Source organism: Hypomesus transpacificus, unplaced genomic scaffold, assembly GCF_021917145.1.
Source record: "Hypomesus transpacificus isolate Combined female unplaced genomic scaffold, fHypTra1 scaffold_133, whole genome shotgun sequence".
NCBI classification, from domain to species: domain Eukaryota; kingdom Metazoa; phylum Chordata; class Actinopteri; order Osmeriformes; family Osmeridae; genus Hypomesus; species Hypomesus transpacificus.
In genome coordinates this window covers 275023-294595 of record NW_025813709.1, presented here as the reverse complement: position 1 = coordinate 294595, position 19573 = coordinate 275023, and the positions used below count along the sequence as shown (strand labels likewise).

Sequence of the window (19573 nt, the reverse complement as noted above, 5' to 3'; positions counted from 1 at the left end):
CTAACAGCGGATCAAGAATCCCCCGCCATGTCTGTGTGCTTGCAAATGGCCAGCCACATGTGATGACCATCACATCAGAATTATTTCACACAGATCAACACTGCAGCTTGTACCTTTCTTATTACCTGACTCTGCAACACTGACCTGATACATGTTTCATCAGGTGGCTGCTAGTGCTGTAATAGCTTGGATAAAATACCTTCCACCAGTTCAGTAAATATTTTAAATTAAGTGCACAATAAAACATATCTAACTGCAGCACAATGGTTTTTCTAAAAGTGAACATCAAAGACAGGTTCATGTGCAAACATTAAATCTCATAACAACATAACAACCCTAACCCAACCCCCTAACCCCCTGCCCAATAACCCCCTAACCCTAACCCCCTAACCCTCTAACCCTCTAACCCCCTAACCCTAACCCACTAACCCTCTAACCCTTACCCCCTAACCCTCTAACCCCCTAACCCTCTAACCCCCTAACCCCCTAACCCTCTAACCCTCTAAACTTCAACTCTCCATCTCCAGCCGTGTGATCATCAGGGTGTCTCTCCTACACCAGGTGATCATCAGGGTGTCTCTCCTACACCAGGTGATGGAAGGAGACCCCGAGCTGTGTAGCATTAACAGCAATGTTAATGGCTCTCAATCACGACTGGCTCAAAGACCCCAGCTGTCACCCTGGAGGAAGAACAAAACAGGACAGGTTGTCATATGACCCTACCTCTCTTTCAATATTGTGACTCACCACCTTCATATTAATGGACCCTCCCCAGCAACAGGCCTCACCTGCTGCCCATCTGCACTCCGCTGAATGACGTGGTCCCATCCCGGCTGACAAACAGCCTCAGGTTGCTGTCTGAAAGCAGAGGGGGGAGGTTAGGGTTAGGTAGTGTGGGATTAGGTAGTGTGGGGTTAGGTAGTGTGGGGCTAGGTAGTGTGGGGCTAGGTAGTGTGGGGTTAGGTAGTGTGGGGCTAGGTAGCGTGGGGCTAGGTAGCGTGGGGCTAGGTAGTGTGGGGCTAGGTAGCGTGGGGCTAGGTAGCGTGGGGCTAGGTAGCGTGGGGCTAGGTAGTGTGGGGCTAGATAGCGTGGGGCTAGGTAGCGTGGGGTTAGGTAGTGTGGGGCTAGGTAGTGTGGGGCTAGATAGTGTGGGGTTAGGTAGTGTGGGGTTAGGTAGCGTGGGGCTAGGTAGCGTGGGGTTAGGTAGTGTGGGGCTAGATGGTGTGGGGCTAGGTAGTGTGGGGTTAGGTAGTGTGGGGCTAGGTAGGAGCTCTTCTCCTTCTGGTGTCTGGGAGGGGAGAGGGATCCCCCCCCCCCCAAACCCATTAGCCATGTTGATTATTCAACATCACTAAAGAAGCTGGGCTGTTATAAACCTTGTAGTTGGATTATTTTGTACTTTCCAGTGTGTATGCTATTATACTTCCCCTCACCTTCGTTGTTGCTGACATCAGCAAAGTTTTGGCTCTGAAGGATTTTCTCCACGACATCATCAGCGTCAATGCGTGTGTCATCTACCCAGGTGGGGTGGCTCTCCACCGAATCCTTCTGCCTCCTGTCAGGTAAGGAGAGGGTTAACTGAAGCTATGACCCTGCAGGGCCACCATACACACACATACCATTGAGCTGTCCAGCAATATAATGTAGTTGGCACGTGTCGAGGTGGGTGCACATTTACATATGCTGGAAAATGAAGAACAGCTACAACAATGCCTTTGTTCATGTGTGGGTTAGGGTTAGGGTCAGATTACCTTGAGGGTCTTTTGGAGAGCAGAGCAGGGCGGGGGGGCCTGGGGGGCCTCTCCGGCCGGCCGGGGGGGTCGCTGTGGGGATCTGCGGAGGCCAGGGTCAGGGTAGGGGTGCACACGCCCCCGGAGGCGCTGCTGCTACTGGACGCTGTGCGGCGATGGGTGAGGTCTGTCAGGCTGGAGGCCCGGGAGTGTTCTGTGCTGTAGCCTGGGGGTAGACCAGGATTACCTCACATGCAGATTACCTCACATCCAGATGACCTCACAACTATTTTACATTAAATCCATATGACTTCATACCCAAATTATCTCACATTCTGGATGACCTCACATCTCAATCCTGGATTACCTCACATCCAGATCACTTCAAATAAAACGTTGCTAAATGAACATGTGATGTAAGTGACTGACCTGAAATCCTGCTCTGCTGGCTGGCGTAGCTGGAGTTGCGTGAGTGTCCAGAATGGAAGACCTCATCAGGGCTGGACATGCTCTGGTCCTGTTCCCCTGGCAGGCCTGCAAACACACAGAGTTAAGACCTGTAACCACACTGACTGATGCTCACACTGACTGAGGCTAACACTGACTGATGCTAACACTGATGCTACTAACACTGACTGAGGCTAACACTGACTGATGCTAACACTGATGCTACTAACACTGACTGAGGCTAACACTGACTGAGGCTAACACTGACTGAGGCTAACACTGACTGAGGCTAACACTGACTGATGCTAACACTGATGCTGCTAATACTGACTGCTGCTAACACTGACTGATGCTAATACTGACTGATGCGAACACTAATTGATGCTAACACGGACCGATACTCACACTAACTTTGAGGGTTTAGGTTGGTTGAGGGGCAGTTCTATGGGCGTATGTGAAGCCCTCTGTGACATGCTTGCGTGTAAAAGGGCTATACAAATACATTTTATTTGATTAACTGATGCTAACACTAACTGATGCTGCTAACATTGAATGTTATTTATCACAAACAAATATTACAAATTTGACTTAAATTCAAACTAAACAAAGCTCAATAAGAATGTGGAATTGGCATTAACACCGATATAAAAATGACACAAAACGTTGTGCGCTGGTCATCCTGAGCGACCCTGGATCCCTGTAATCACAACAGCCTGTCCTAGTTACCAGAGGTGAGCGGAGGGGGTCTTGCCCTGAGTGTCCGTCCTGCAGTGCTGCCCCCTGGTGCTGGGGGGGTGGTGGTGCCCTCACCCTTACAGGCCAGCTGCAAGGAGGGGTCCTGGCCCGAGGAGGAGATGGACTTGGCTGTGCTGGGGGGCCTGAAGCAATGCACTTTATTTCACCCATTTTGTCACAAAGACTTTCTGTTTGCTTCATCAATGTTAGTTCATGACAATGTTATTCCAGGACACAGTTATAAGCAAAGCAATGTCTTTATTCTTTATGACCAGGCATTATTATACTTTATAACTACAGTGGGTAGATCAGTATGGTCGTACATATATAAAGACTTTAACAAAAGTCACAACGTACCAATTCTAATAGATGAACATGTGTTAAGAAACCATGTGATGTGTTACCCATGTAGAGTTTCTCTCTGATCAGCAACCACTGTAAAACCTTTAACCATCAAGCCCAGTAGCTGGCATGACGTCAAATCATGAGTAGTTAAACTCACGTTTTAAAGCAGGGGTCCCCAGACAGCAGAGTCATACCAATCGTAACCTGCAGAATGTGAAATGTTTAGTATCACTGGACGGTAGAAGCTCAACACTAAACCAACCCGTAAGTGCTGCATGCAGAACCTGAACTAAATAAACACAGTAACAGAACAACTGCAGTCTATGATGACTTGACTGATGCAATCTACCTGTCTGACTGCCTGTCTAACTGTCTGTATGCCTGTCTAACTGTCTGTATGCCTGTTTACCTGCCTGCCTGCCTCTCTGCCTGCCTGCCTGTCCGCCTGCCTGCCTGCCTCTCTGCCTGTCTCTCTGCCTCTGTCTGTCTCTGTCCGTCTGCCTGTCTGTCTGTCTGTTTGCCTGTCTCTGCCTGTCTGCCTCTCTGCCTGCCTGCCTGCCTGTCTGTCCGTCTGCCTGTCTGCCTCTGCCTGTCCTACCTTGAGGATGGAGTTGTCCTGGCGTGTGTTCTTTGTGTCGTAGCCCTCGAGGATGCAGCAGCGTACAGCAGAGCCTGAGCCTGCAAACTCTGCCATGTTGAGATCAGCAAAGCCCAGCTAGAGAGGGGGGAGACACAGGGGGGAGAAGTGGGGGGGATAGGGGAGAGAGATAGGGGAAGATGGGAGAAATAGGGTGAGAGAGATGGGGAGGGAGAGGGGGAGATAGGGCAGAGATGGGGGAAGGTGGGAGAGATAGGGTGGGAGAGATGGGGAAGGAGAGGGGGAGAGGGGGCCAGCCAGTATTACATTACATGAACAAATACCTTGCTGTCTGATGCCTTGTGAAGCTTTTAAAGACAATAAAGGTATTTTAAATAGTTAAACATGCAGGATAAGATATACAAAAGATTAGAGGAGAAAATGAGATGTAACAATGACAATGGCACAGTGTACACATAACTGAGATAGAACTTTACACTGTGTCTGGTAGCTGAGATAGTACTTTAGGCTGTGTCTGGTAGCTGAGATGATACTTTACACTGTGTCTGGTAGCTGAGATGTTACTTTACACTGTGTCTGGTAGCTGAGATGTTACTTTACACTGTGCCTGGTAGCTGAGATGTTACTTTACACTGCTGTGTCTGGTAGCTGAGATGGTACTTTACACTGTCTGAGCTTCCGATCCTTGATAGCCTGTTCAACTTTCTACATGCACTTTCTTGTATGTTTATTTGGATAAAAGTGTCAGTTCAATTCATCAAATGTCATTCAATAATGCCATTAGCAATAGATAACATGTCTCATCAGGTTTCCCCCTGTATTATAATTAGAATATAAACCTTCCCTCTGCCCACATGCCCTGTGCTGCATAGTTGGGTTAGGGTTAATCCTCTCTTTGTTATGTAACCATGGGGAGGCTTTGCAAGGTTGCCTAAGCAGAACTTCAACACACACTCCATTTGGGGCACAGCCCCCTCCCCACCTGGATCCTCTCCAGTTCTCTGGAGCACTAGAGCACTACAGCACTAAAACACTACAGCACTGAAACACCACTAGAATGGTGTTCTGACTCTTAGACTGTAACAGAGAGGTCAGGGACCTTGTCCACCATCATGTCACATGTCCTGCTAACCCTAACCCCAACCCTGTCAGTGCTGAGACAGCAGAGCTGGAACCAGCTCCTTCCTGGACGGATCAGCGAGGGGCGGCATGAGCGCTGTCTGAATGATAACATCCAGCAAGCTTCCATAACACACAGTATACACACACACAATATACACACACACAATATACACACACACAGTATACACACACACAGTATACACACACACAGTATACACACACACAGTATACACACAGTATACACACATGGAGACATATACTAGTACAGAAGCACAGCGATTAGTATGGAAGCACAGAGACTAGTATGGATGATTTTACAGTGCAAAATACCCTATCAGATTGTCCTACCAGCGTACAATAAACAGGTAGGATGATTTCACAATGCAAAATACCCTATCAGATTTTCCTGCTACTCTAATTAGTATGGACTAGGGACTAGTATGAGTAACCAGAGTAAGTTTAATGCATGTGGCACCTTCCTAGTCTGAATTAGAGTTAGCAGGGGATGCATTTATTGGCAAGACACTACAGCCCTGTCCTGAAATGCACCCCCCCCCCCCTCCTCATGTCATTTCTGTTCTGTATATCCCAGCATCAAATGATTCTTACTGTACATTGAGGGGACTAGAAGCACAGAGACTGGTATTGAAGCATGGTTTACAGGTAGCCTTCCCTTTGGTCACGTTGACCACAAACCCGCCCAGACACACACCTCCTCATGACATTTACAGCAGACACCACCACTTTACTGCTGCAGCTGTAAAATGCAGCTTCACATTGGAGTTCAGGTGTTCCCTAGGTTACCGTCTCGGTCAGGTGTTCCCTAGGTTAATGTCTGTATGAGTTGTTCCCTAAGTTACTGGCTGTTTCAAATGTTTCCTAGGTTACGTCAAATGCTTACCTTTGAAAATGCTTTTCCTCCTTTTAGTTCCTGAAATGAAAGAGCGTTGTTGTTCAGATGTTTCAATGAGCAGTGTTTATTTTTGTAATACTATATATTAAATGGGCAATTGATTGCAAAACCCTACCTTGTCATAGTTGAAAAATTACAGTTTGGTGTGTAAAATTGACATACACTGAACCTCGAAGTCCATTGAAACCTTATTACTACTATTTTGGAAAGGCAACCCGCAAACGCTAGCTTTTGAAACAGTGCAACTTGTGGCATCAACTTTGTCACGCCCCAACATTTACCCGCCCTATGGTTTTCTGGTCCAGGAACATAAACAGAGGTAGCGTAGATCTCCGACACGTTTTTAGCTTGCTGCTGTTCCACAGGAATTACCTTAAGAAAGTTAATACATTTTCAAGATATTTAAAATGGACTACGGTCGTAAATGCAGTGTTCCAGGAATCCTGAATTGGAAACAACGAACTAACTAATCTGTTGAAAACTATTGTACTACGGCACAATAGATTTATTTGTGCGGTTTTATTTCAAGTCTCCACCTTTGATGTTTCAGTGATTGCTGTTTGGCTGTGTTGCGTCTTTGCTCCGCAGCTTCACTCGTTGTAGACCAACCAATCAGCGCGCAGCTGATCTATATATTCATGAGCATACCATAAAAGGAGAAAACCTAGCGTTTTTTTCCCGGGACAAATTCACTGGAAGCACCAGGGGGCATGGAACAGCACCTGGGCCATTTTCAGCCCAACCAATGTTACATATCCTATTCGGAGACCATATGAAACAGTCTGAAATACCGCCCAAAAAACAGCAGGTGCATGCTGGGAGCAGGAGCATGCTGGGAACAGGTGCATGCTGGGAGCAGGTGCATGCTGGGAGCAGGTGCATGCTGGGAACAGGTGCATGCTGGGAGCAGGTGCATGCTGGGAGCAGGTGCATGCTGGGAGCAGGAGCATGCTGGGAGCAGGTGCATGCTTGGAGCAGGTACCTTGCGTACAGAGACCCTGCAGATGCAGGGGTCCAGGAGTCCTGTGGTGGGACTGGCACTCATCTTACACACAAAGGAGAACTTCTTCCTCCAGCGTACACAGTTGTGCTGGACCTCCTCCCTGCGGGCAGAGAGACAGAGCCATTAGACACCTTCAGAGGGGAGACGTGGAGGTTGTCCTAGTGGAAGCCACTTCCTGGTTACTGCAGAAGTGACTCCTCCCCTTCCTGTCCCCCGCTGTAATTACACCTCCCCTTCTTATTCCCTGCAGGCCTGTAGTGAGTCCTCCCTTTCCTGTCTTCCGCTGTAATGACACCTCCCCTTCTTATTCCCTGCAGGCCGGTTGTGATGCCTCCCCTTACTGTCCTTTTATTATTATATTTCTATAGTAATTTTCTCACAATGCTGAAGGTGTAATTGAGCGCCAACAACCAATCTGTCTCCTCCATGTGCCATGACATGCTGCATGTGCCATGACACGCTGCATGTGCCATGACACGCTGCATGTGCCATGAGATGCTGCACTTGCTACACACACACGTAGCAGAAGAGAAGGATGCGATCATCTAACCCTAACCCATCACATGGCCCTTCATTCCTGTGTGTTTGAACTCCCTGAGAGGCTGCCTGACTCCAGAGAGGGTTAGGGTCACCAATGCTCCACCATGATCACATCTACAGTAGAGTGTGTTCCTGCTGGATTGGGAACCCCTATTCCTTATACTGGGGCATGCTCTCTGGCTACACAAGCTCTCTGGCTACACGAGACTTGGGACATGTTATGACAAGTTCAGAATGTCTCACTCTCTTTCTCTCCCTGTTCTCTCCCTCTCCCTGCTCTCTCCCTCCATCTTTCTCTCTCCCTTTTCTCTCCCGCTGTCTCTCCTGCTCTCTATCCCTCTCAAATTCGCCCACTCTCTCCCTTTCCCACGCCCTCCCTCTCTTTCTCTCCCTGCTCTCTCTGTTTCTCTCTCTGCTCTCTCTGCTCTTTCTCTCCCTCTCTGCTCTCTCCCTCACCCTCGCTCTCCCTCTCTCTCTCCTGCAGGGACACGTCCTGTGCGTCTGTCTAGTTTCATACATTCCATGCTGCTTGTGATTCATTCCATGCTGCTTGTGATTCATTCCATGCTGCTTGTGATTCATTCCAGGCTGCTGGTGATTCATTCTGCTCTTCAGTTTCCCTCTCTATTCAACTCTCTCCATTTCTAACCCTATAACCCATATCTGCTCTACCCAATATTTTTCTACATCAGTCTCTTATTTTCCATCCTCATTCCCATCATCGCTGTGGCAGTTTTAAACTCCCTGTACCCCACACCCCTCCACCCCCACACCCCTCCACCTCCAGCCCCACACCCCTCCACCTCCACCAAATGTGTGTGTTGGAGTGGAGAGAGAGCAGGGTGATCAGCTAGTTCTGTCTGGAGAGAGAGCAGGGTGATCAGCTAGTTCTGTCTGGAGAGAGAGCAGGGTGATCAGCAAGTTCTGTCTGGAGAGAGAGCAGGGTGATCAGCTAGTTCTGTCTGGAGAGAGAGCAGGGTGATCAGCTAGTTCTGTCTGGAGAGAGAGCAGGGTGATCAGCTAGTTCTGTCTGGAGAGAGCAGAGTGATCAGCTAGTTCTGTCTGGAGAGAGCAGGGTGATCAGCTAGTTCTGTCTGGAGAGAGAGCAGGGTGATCAGCTAGTTCTGTCTGGAGAGAGAGCAGGGTGATCAGCTAATTCTGTCTGGAGAGAGCAGAGTGATCAGCTAGTTCTGTCTGGAGAGAGCAGGGTGATCAGCTAGTTCTGTCTGGAGAGAGAGCAGGGTGATCAGCTAGTTCTGTCTGGAGAGAGAGCAGGGTGATCAGCTAGTTCTGTCTGGAGAGAGAGCAGGGTGATCAGCTAGTTCTGTCTGGAGAGAGCAGTCTGGAGATAATCTGCTGCTCCCAGACCTGCTGACGTGGCCCACCACACACACACACACACACACTAACTCTGCCCTCAGGAGACCACACACACACACACACACACGCACACCAACCCTGCCCTCAACAGACAACACACACGCTGTACACATGTACACACAAACTCAAATGGAAGAAATCTGTGTTGTTACAGGCAGACAGAAGAGGAGGAACGAGGTTAGGGTTAGAGGAGGAACAAGAGGAAGGATATCCAGACTAGGACGAGCCTAACCTTAGCCCAAGGGTTAGGGTTAGGCGGGGGTTAAGGCGGGGACTGTGTGTCTTGGCACGGTTGTTATGCAGGCATGCTAGCTATGCAACGCAAGTGAGTGTTAAAAGGCTCTCCCTACTCAGACTACAAACACACAGGCACACACATAAACACACAGACACACACAGGCATACACACACACAAACAAACAAACACACAGGCATACAAACACACAAGCATACAGTGAGTGGGTGAGACAGAAGCCTTGGACCTAACCCTACTGTAACCTTAACCCTACTGTAACCCTGACACTACCTAACCCAACACTACCTAACCCAACACTACCTAACCCTAACCCTACTGTAACCCTGACACTACCTAACCCAACACTACCTAACCCTAACCCTACTGTAACCCTGACACTACCTAACCCAACACTACCTAACCCTAACCCTACAGTAACCCTGACACTACCTAACCCAACACTACCTAACCCTAACCCTACTGTAACCCTGACACTACCTAACCCAACACTACCTAACCCTAACCCTACTGTAACCCTGACACTACCTAACCCAACACTACCTAACCCAACACTACCTAACCCTAACCCTACTGTAACCCTGACACTACCTAACCCAACACTACCTAACCCAACACTACCTAACCCTAACCCTACTGTAACCCTGACACTACCTAACCCAACACTACCTAACCCAACACTACCTAACCCTACTGTAACCCTGACACTACCTAACCCAACACTACCTAACCCTACAGCAACCCTGACACTACCTAACCCAACACTACCTAACCCTAACCCTACTGTAACCCTGACACTACCTAACCCAACACTACCTAACCCTGCAGTAACCCTGACACTACCTAACCCAACACTACCTAACCCTAACCCTACTGTAACCCTGACACTACCTAACCCAACACTACCTAACCCAACACTACCTAACCCTACTGTAACCCTGACACTACCTAACCCAACACTACCTAACCCTAACCTACCTAACTCTGCTTTATGTAGTAATGAGATATGGGGGGAAGGATTGTGTGAATTAGGGTTGAACGTATGAGTTTCCTTTTGTTCATTGAGGCTAGTTCAAGAGTTGTGTGTGTGGTGCAATGCTGTCAGGAGACATGATAAGCATGTCTACCCAGTCTCCTTCAGTCCTCATTTGTTAGTTTGCTGCTGTCTGATCAAAATCTTTCCTCTGCATAGGATTCAAATGCAGCTTCATCTACCTTCTGACTGACACAATGTTTATGGAACTCTAGGTTAACAGTTAAACTGTCCAGTCAGAACAAACTGGTCTCTCACACAGTGTCCAAGCACACTCACACACACAACCATTCATTGAGACACACACAATGTACACAGAAAGTGAACACACACTGTGCAAACACAGTGATAAAATGTATAACTGTAATATTAACGGAGGAGGTCCTAATGTAGGCTGCCAGTCATTGATGACCATCACGTGTCTCTCTGCAGTGGGAGAATCAAGCACACGGCACACTCTCTCAACAGCCCAACACAGGAGACTGAGGAAGCAGAAGCACACAGCACACTCTCTCAACAGCCCAACACAGGAGACTGAGGAAGCAGAAGCACAAATCAAAGTGGATGGAGGTTGAAGCAACTGTTCTGGAGAGACATGAGTGGTGACGCCTCACATGCCAGCAGTACATCCATCTTTCTGCTGTAGATTACAAAGTTGGGAAACATGAGCTGTTTTAGAGTGAATACATTTATATTTATATAAGTAGATAAATACAAACCATGCAGTGTGTGTAGCAATTAAAAAATTATTACAATTGTAGTGTGTCTATTACTTGTATATTGCCTTAGTATTTGTTTATAAAAAGCACCAGCCCGGGTTAACCCTTAGCTGTGAGGACGACCAGGGCCTGCAAACCCTAACCCTGCAAACCCTAACGGTGCGTTCACACTGCAGACTTTATTACCGCTCAGCACCGCCGGCCTTCCCAAAGTGCACCACGCTCGGGGGCGTGTCAGACAGATTCATTCAGAGCTGTAGTTCTCTTAAATCACTGTTGTAGTTCGTATAATGTCATGGCAAATGTGCGGACAAAATACAACTTTTACACACGTTAAGCAAAAATCCGTCACGCATTCTAGATCTGACATGATCTTATCTACAGCACACAATAGGTTATCTTTTTCCACACTTTTTTTAGGCCGAGTGAAAGATTAAATCCCACCTGCACTCTATGGAACGGGTCTTGTTCCGGCTGGAAAAAAGATGCATCAGACATAAACGTTGACATGTGTAACCTTTTATTATATTACTCGAAATGTCTGCAAATCAATCGCTAGATTATGACTTGCCACTACACATTCACTGTATGGATAGCGAGTGGCTGCCAGCCAGCATTTCAGGGTTGAATGTCAATCGTATGCCGGGTGAGCTAGCTAGACTATGCAGCTAGCACAGAAGAAAGTTACGCAATGTGAAGAAACTGAATTAAAGTACAAAATACAACACACCAGGGACGCCGACAACCTCAGCAACCCTGCACCAGGCATCATTTTTTTTGTTTATGTCTCTGTAATCGAACATAGACGTATCATACAATACTGGGTATGAAGACACACATACGATGAGTTGATCTTCCATCTTGAAATTGTCAAACCTAGAAATGTTTACCATGACCAACAGTTGCTACGTTACAAGAAACAAGAAACCAACCCGATTGGCCATCGCTGGCGTTCACGCTCGTCATTTACATAAAGTTCAGAAAATCCAACTTTCGCCGCCCCGCTCGCCTTCCCACAATGCCCTACGCGGGCGTCAACGCCTGGTTACATTGAAAATGAATTGGAAGCCGACGCCCCGCTCTGCCCGCCCCGCTGCAGTGTGAACGCACCGTAACCCTGCAAACCCTAACCCTGCAAACCCTAACCCTTAGCTGCACTGAGCTGCTGCTGAAGTACGTGTGCACCCGTGTGTATTAGGGGTGGGCGATATGGCCAAATTCTTCTATCACGGTATGAGTAATTTTATATCACGGTTACAGTATATATCACGGTATAGTTATTGTTCTGTAAATTCAATTAAGAAATGGTACAAAATAACCATACCGTACATCATCACACTCTATTATTTATTTATTACAAACAAAAACAACTGACTCACGAGTTAAAAACAAAAGACTCAAACTGTACTGTAGCTACAATATCCAACTTATCGATTAAAGATTTTCTGTACTGCGTGAGCTTTCTAGCTATCTGTCTACCTAGACACAATAATTTGCGTTCGGGGGTTAATAAAGTACCTATCTATCTTATCGACTATGGAAACTTTATCATATGGCTTCAAATTTTACAATGAGGAGGCTAACAAGTAACACTAGCAGGAAGTAGCATTGCTACGAGTGTTATGCTAGGATGCTAGGTAACGGAAGCTAGCTAGCTTTTTTAATGAACGCTCATTATGTATTTGTAGCCTACTTATCATTTTGATAATAGGCTAATACAGCTAATATAGACACTTAAAGCATGTGTTGCCTTCCTTATAAGGCTTATATTAGGCTTTTAAATTTGTTTGCGGCTCCAGACAGAATTGTTTTTGTTTTTTTTGGTCCAATATGGCTCTTTCAACATTTTGGGTTGCCGACCCTGTCCTAGATCAAGAATGCTAGCAACGCCACCAGTGTAATTTTACAACAATAATTTTACAGCGCGAGACATAAAACTTGAACAACAAATCGAATTGGCTACCTGCAGAATGGGACATCAAATATATAAGTAATTAGCATCGGCATGAATGTGGTCCGCTTAGACAAAATAAACTCCACATCGAATATTTCGTTAGACCAACGCAAATGTGCTTCTGGTCAAACGAAAATAGTAAATCAAATATAAGTTAAACTACAATTCTAAATATCGCAAGAATGCGATTTATATGATGGCTTATATACAATACAACAACCAGACGTTTAATTGACACGTGTAATACAAAAATATAGTAAAAAGTATACCGCGGTTGAAACGGTATAGCCAAATCTCTCCCGGTAGACACATTTCTACCGTCGCACGGTATATACCGTCATACCGCCCAGCCCTAGTGTGTATGTATCAGTGTGTGTGTGTGTCAGTGTATATCAGTGTGTGTGTGTCAGTGTATATCAGTGTGTGTGTGTCAGTGTATATCAGTGTGTGCGTGTCAGTGTATAACAGTGTGTGCGTGTCAGTGTATATCAGTGTGTGCGTGTCAGTGTATATCAGTGTGTGTGTGTCAGTGTATATCAGTGTGTGTGTGTGTCAGTGTATATCAGTGTGTGCGTGTCAGTGTATATCAGTGTGTGTGTGTCAGTGTATATCAGTGTGTGCGTGTCAGTGTATATCAGTGTGTGTGTGTCAGTGTATATCAGTGTGTGCGTGTCAGTGTATATCAGTGTGTGTGTGTCAGTGTATATCAGTGTGTGTGTGTGTCAGTGTATATCAGTGTGTGCGTGTCAGTGTATATCAGTGTGTGTGTGTCAGTGTATATCAGTGTGTGCGTGTCAGTGTATATCAGTGTGTGTGTGTCAGTGTATATCAGTGTGTGTGTGTGTCAGTGTATATCAGTGTGTGTGTGTCAGTGTGTGTATCAGATTTAGCATCAGTGTGTGTGTCAGACTGAACATAAGAAGTGTGTTTGAAGTCAAAGCTCTCCACCCTCATCTCCCCAAGGGCTTCATCTAACCCAGTTCACTGTAACACACTAGATGGCATTCTCCTCTGTCTGGTTTCATCACTCCTTCCCTTCATCTGCTCCCCTCCCATGCATGGTGCAGCCCCACACCCCTCCCATGCATGGTGCAGCCCCACACCCCTCCCATGCATGGTGCAGCCCCCCATCTCCCCCTGCTCCCTCCCCTCCCTATCTCACCCTGCTCTCTCCCCCATCTCCCCCTGCTCCCTCCCCCATCTCACCCTACTCTCTCCCCTCCCCATCTCACCCTGCTCTATCCCCTCCCCATCTCCCCCTGCTCTCTCCCCTCCCCATCTCCCCCTGCTCTCTCCCCTCCCCATCTCCCCCTGCTCTCTCCCCTCCCCATCTCCCCCTGCTCTCTCCTTCATCTCCCTCTGCTCTCTCCTTCATCTCCCCCTGCTCTCCTTCCCCTTTTCTTGTGGTGGAATCTGAGGAATGACATGTGTGTGTTCATGTCTGTATCAGGTGTGTGTGTGTGTATCAGGTGTGTGTTTTCATGTCTGTATCAGGTGTGTGTGTGTGTGTATCAGGTTTGTGTGTGTGTGTTCATGTCTGTATCAGGTGTGTGTGTGTTCATGTCTATATCAGAAGTGAATAGCCTCTCCTTCCCACTACTGAGAATGAATGCTGTTACTTGAGCATATATTTTTAGGTTTGTTTATCAGAAACATAAACTCCCCAGAGAAATCTCTCTCAAGCTAATAACACTTTCACACATCTAATTACACTCAGTTCACTAATTACATATCTAACAAGCCCATAAGGACAACATGTGTGCAAGAGGGACTAAAGGTCCAAGTGCTCTCTGGTGAATGCAGGCCTCATTACTACTGTAGACATAACTTCAGTCATGTATCATTCAAGGCTTCAGGCTTCTAACAAACCCAGCTAATGTGGTCCCAGTCATACTATAAGGACTCTTATTATAGACCCCAGTTAAGAGATGTTCTAACTTGGGAGCGTAAACATGGTAATACTAGTCTCTGGCATGTTTAGTGTTTCTGTACAAGGTGGAGCCTGCTGAATCAGACCCTGGGCAGTGAGGAGGACAGAGAGAGGGAGAAAGAGACAGGGAGAGAGAGACAGGGAGAGAGAGACAGCGAGAGAGAGACAGGGAGAGAGAGACAGGGAGAGAGAGACAGGGAGAGAGAGACAGCGAGAGAGAGACAGGGAGAGAGAGACAGGGAGAGAGAGACAGGGAGAGAGAGAGACAGGGAGAGAGAGACGGAGAGAGAGAGACAGGGAGAGGGAGAGGGAGGGAGAGGGAGAGAGAGAGAGGGAGGGAGAGTTACTGAGAAGCAGAGGGATAGAGACAGAAGTGCAATGCATTAAGCAGATCAAAATCTTTCTAAATGTATCAATGTGCAATATCCTGTCCCCAGCATACAGGGGGGATACATAACCTGGAGGCATTTCTGGAAGAGGGCCGGGGTGTGAATGCTCTTCCATGGTTACTAGGTGTATTACCAGGGAGACCTGGTGTTCCCAGGGTTAGGGTTAACACCAGTAACCATGCAGACCAGAGACCTGGTGTTCCCAGTAACACAACCAAGCACACCAGAGAGCTGTGTTAGCATGACGACAAGACATCAGTTTAATACTTAGGTGGCAGTCAGGTAGCTGGGAAAGAGAGAGAGGATAGGGAGAGAAGGGTTAGGGAGAGAGAGGATGAGGAGAAAGTTACAAAGGGAGAGATGCTGAGGTAGAAAGAGAGACAGTATATGTGGGCAGGCATCATTGGGACATATCCTGCACTTAGAATCTGTGACATATATGGAAGCCTTGGAACACAGTGTGACATAACACCAGAGCCAGGGGCAAACATTCCCCCTGCCCTGCACAGAAACCACCACACACCTTCCTCTCGCATGGAAGGGTCCAAAGTTTAAATGTTGCAGGAGTGAGTCAGTTTTGAACTTGGTCTGTACAAGTACTTACACTTAGAGCTAGATATATGGATGAACTGTATATAAGGTGTATGAGGTATACTGTTTGAGGCTCTCCCTGTCCCTGTCCCTGTCCCTGTCCCTGTCCCTGTCCCTGTCCCTGTCCCTGTCCCTGTCCCTGTCCCTCTCCCTGTCCCTGTCCCTGTCCCTCTCCCTCTGTCTGCTCTCCCTCCCATTCATCCCCATCTTCTTGTTCCTGGCTGTTCTCAACTTCTGAATACAGAGCAGCAATGTTCCGGGACAAGTCTCAACCCATCCCCCTCTAACACACTAGACACACACACAGACACACACAGACACACACACAGAGACACACAGAGTGACACACACACAGAGACACACAGAGTGACACACACACAGAGACACACAGAGCGTGGTTGGAGGGGGGGTGTATTGGCACTGCCAGTGCCTGGTACAGAGAGGCACTGCAGCCACAAGACTGTGACTAACAGCAGTGACCACTCAACCACACACACACTATTTCCATTACAAACAAGCATCTCATTCTACTCAGATGTGCTCAAAATAACTTTCTAAACCACTATTACAGTATTACTATTAGGGTTAGGACTATTATAGTATTACTATTACAGATACATATGTCATGTCTTGTTAAGTAACTGCATGAGTATCAGCTCAGATGGAGCCAGAGCAGAACTGGATAGCTGGTCTAATTCTGAGGCAGGTACCAGGCAGGCAGGGAACAAACAGGCAGGGAACAGGCAGGCAGGGAACAGGCAGGCAGGGAACAGGCAGGCAGGGAACAGGCAGGCAGGAAACAGGCAGGCAGGGAACAGGCAGGCAGGGAACAGGCAGGCAGGGAACAGGCAGGCAGGGAACAGGCAGGCAGGGAACAGGCAGGCAGGGAACAAACAGGCAGGGAGCCGACATCTGGATGTCAGCCATAGGTTGGAGTGCCGTGTTTGTGATCAAGATTGATATACTGGTGTCAGTTATGCAGAATCTCAAGCAGTTTCTGATTGCATGAAGTAAATTCTGTGTTGTGGCCCCAGAAACAAGCTGCATGCCGTTAGACTCTGCAGGCAATGATTGGCCTAAGGAATGGACCTTGGACACCCTTGCCATATGATTACACTATCCTGTTAAAATCATTATAGCAATCATAAAAGGTCACATGATTTACTCTAGAAGGGCGTACACTCTCTTGGTGAACCAAAGAAAAACTGATATGGCGTTGCCTGGGCAACAGCGCGGCCATAGCTCCTTGTTGCCATAACGATCTCTGCCTCGGTCGACACACACAGTAACCCTTCTTCCCATCACCAACATTGCCAAATTAATTCTGTAAATGTCAACTGACAGTAACAAACTAGAAGGTGGTAATACATTCAGTGGAGAACAGAAGTGGATTGAGTTTTTGTACATCCAAACAGATCTGGTTACTGTTCACAACCAAACAGCTTATCCCATTAGCATCTATTAGGGTTAGCATCTATTAGCATGTCTGAGATACTGCCCCCACACACAGGAAGAAGATAAATACTAACAACATAGGAGAGACTAGACTTCTAGAGGGTTTCAACAGCCTTAGAGGATGATCTGTGAACACCATTCTAGAGGTGCATGGAGACTGTGGATACAACCACTCATGGTTAGGTAAGGCTACGCAGTTAAAGCTACTTCCTGTAAACTATATTTCCACTTTGTCAATTTTAGTTTGACATTTCATTCCCTCTGGGCTGGGCTCCTGTCACTAGCACGTCTGGCCGCCTGGCCGCCTGTCACTAGCACGTCTGGCCGCCTGGCCGCCTGTCACTAGCACGTCTGGCCGCCTGTCACTAGCACGTCTGGTCGCCTGTCACTAGCACGTCTGGCCGTCTGTCACTAGCACGTCTGGCCGTCTGGTCGCCTGTCACTAGCACGTCTGGCCGTCTGTCACTAGCACGTCTGGCCGCCTGTCACTAGCACGTCTGGTCGCCTGTCACTAGCACGTCTGGCCGCCTGTCACTAGCACGTCTGGCCGTCTGGTCGCCTGTCACTAGCACGTCTGGTCACCTGTCACTAGCACGTCTGGCCGCCTGTCACTAGCACGTCTGGCCGCCTGTCACTAGCACGTCTGGCCGCCTGTCACTAGCACGTCTGGCCGCCTATCACTAGCACGTCTGGTCGTCTGGTCGCCTGTCACTAGCACGTCTGGTCGCCTGTCACTAGCACATCTGGTCGCCTGTCACTAGCACGTCTGGTCGCCTGTCACTAGCACGTCTGGCCGTCTGGTTGCCTGTCACTAGCACGTCTGGCCGCTTGTCACATCCAAACAACTCCTGATGAGGAGCAACTTGCAACTTGACCAAGGCAAAGACATGAGTGATAGAGCCATTATGTTTAGGAGTTTTTGGTGACACACATTACAAATAAGAGTACGAACTGGCTTAACACTACATTAAAAATCTTTCAAAGGCTGTCTTACTGTTTATGTAGTATTGGTTGTCTCACATATCCTGCTTGTGTATGATTCACCTGCCAGCTTGTATGTCCCAGATTGATAACACTCAAGCACAACTAGATAATAACCATAAAGTGAGTTACTCAGAAAAATACATTTTTGATTACTACACGTTAAATTATGTATTACGTATAGTCATGATTTAACATTCGTACCTGGATGACGAGCTGGCAAAGTCCCCTCCGTCCAACAATCTGATTTTGCAGAAAAGAACGCCATTGACAAACGGTACGGCGGCTAGCTCCTCCAAAGTAAAATGGATTTGAAACCTGAACTTCTTCTTTTTCATTAAAAATGCCATTGAGTTGTTCACAACTGAAATCCTCAGTGTTGACAACTAGTAGATCGACGAAGAAGAGGGGTATAAGGAAATGCAACAGAGTTCGACTTCTCAGGAGCTTGGAAGTCCTTCCCGGTGTTTTGGCTCAGCATCTCGGTATACTCTGTGGTGAATTGAACCTGCAACGGTAAAGATAGACCAACTACTTCAAAGCATGACTTTGCTGAATTATTATTATTGACAAAAGGGTAATGGGTTAGGAAAATACCCATTTTCCCCACCATCTGAAACACATTTCCAAATGTTTCATGGCGAATCAACTAATCTCTAAAAGTTGCTATTTTACCAGTTGTCAGAAGAAGCAGCAGTGCTCTTCTTTCAAATAGCCTTACAATTGCTGGATACGTGCGCTATTATAGAGTAGAACTGACGTGACACGCGAACACAAAACTATATTTCATCGATGGACACTCACCTACGACACAAATATTGTCTGTCAGATCGTGATATTTATTCGTAAATGTGCCGTTTTACCTCATAATATGCATGGACCCCTCACAGCTAAACCGACTGACCCAACAATCTGGCACACGCACTTTGAATCGAGATAGCGCTGAGGTAGCGGTGGTCAATCCAGTCTAGCCCCGCCTCCTAAAAAAAGAAATACAGTAGGCGAGCAGCTTTAACGTGGCTTGTTGCGAAAGAGATGTGACGAACGACATTGGTTATTACAGGTGTAATCTAGATGTGCGGCATTTGAATTCGACCACCAGATTAAGATAGTAAATAAATAATGTTGGTGTTCATATGCGTTTGTAAATGAGCGAGTAAAGACCAGACTACAGTTTGTGTGAATGTTAGGATAGGGTGACATCTGCCGGGACAGTGTGTACTCCGCCTGGTAAAGTCTAATTACACAGACTGGCAGCAGTTTCAAACTACATATTAAACAAAACTTAAATAATAAAATCCTCAGTTACTTAAACAATCATACAGTAGGCCAGGGGTGTTCAATCCTGGTCCTCGAGAGCCCCTTTCCTGCACGTTTTAGATGTTTCCCTGCTCCAGCACACCTGATTCAAATGAATGGGTTGTTATCAAGCTCTGTGGAAGCCGGGTAATGACC

At 47.2% G+C, this 19573-nt stretch overlaps 1 protein-coding gene across 3 annotated transcripts; it reads right to left on the bottom strand.

The window, feature by feature from the left end:
• Nucleotides 1-489: 489 nt before the first annotated feature.
• LOC124488330 (protein FAM102A-like) lies at nucleotides 490-19506 on the bottom strand. Of its 3 annotated transcripts, none has more exons than XM_047050975.1 (12): nucleotides 18923-19506; nucleotides 18323-18626; nucleotides 6873-6993; nucleotides 5879-5908; nucleotides 3856-3972; nucleotides 3415-3461; nucleotides 2904-3055; nucleotides 2160-2264; nucleotides 1752-1956; nucleotides 1434-1555; nucleotides 789-858; nucleotides 490-680 (listed from the first exon to the last, which is right to left on the bottom strand). In XM_047050975.1, the coding sequence occupies exons 2-12, from the start codon at nucleotides 18466-18468 to the stop codon at nucleotides 635-637; spliced, it is 1161 nt and encodes a 386-aa protein (XP_046906931.1). In that variant the 5' UTR covers nucleotides 18469-18626; nucleotides 18923-19506; the 3' UTR covers nucleotides 490-634. The 3 variants fall into 3 exon arrangements, with proteins under 3 accessions (XP_046906931.1, XP_046906930.1, XP_046906932.1); XM_047050974.1 differs by having other exon boundaries at nucleotides 18982-19506; XM_047050976.1 differs by lacking the exon at nucleotides 18923-19506 and adding an exon at nucleotides 18794-18916.
• Between the last annotated feature and the right edge of the window lie 67 nt (nucleotides 19507-19573).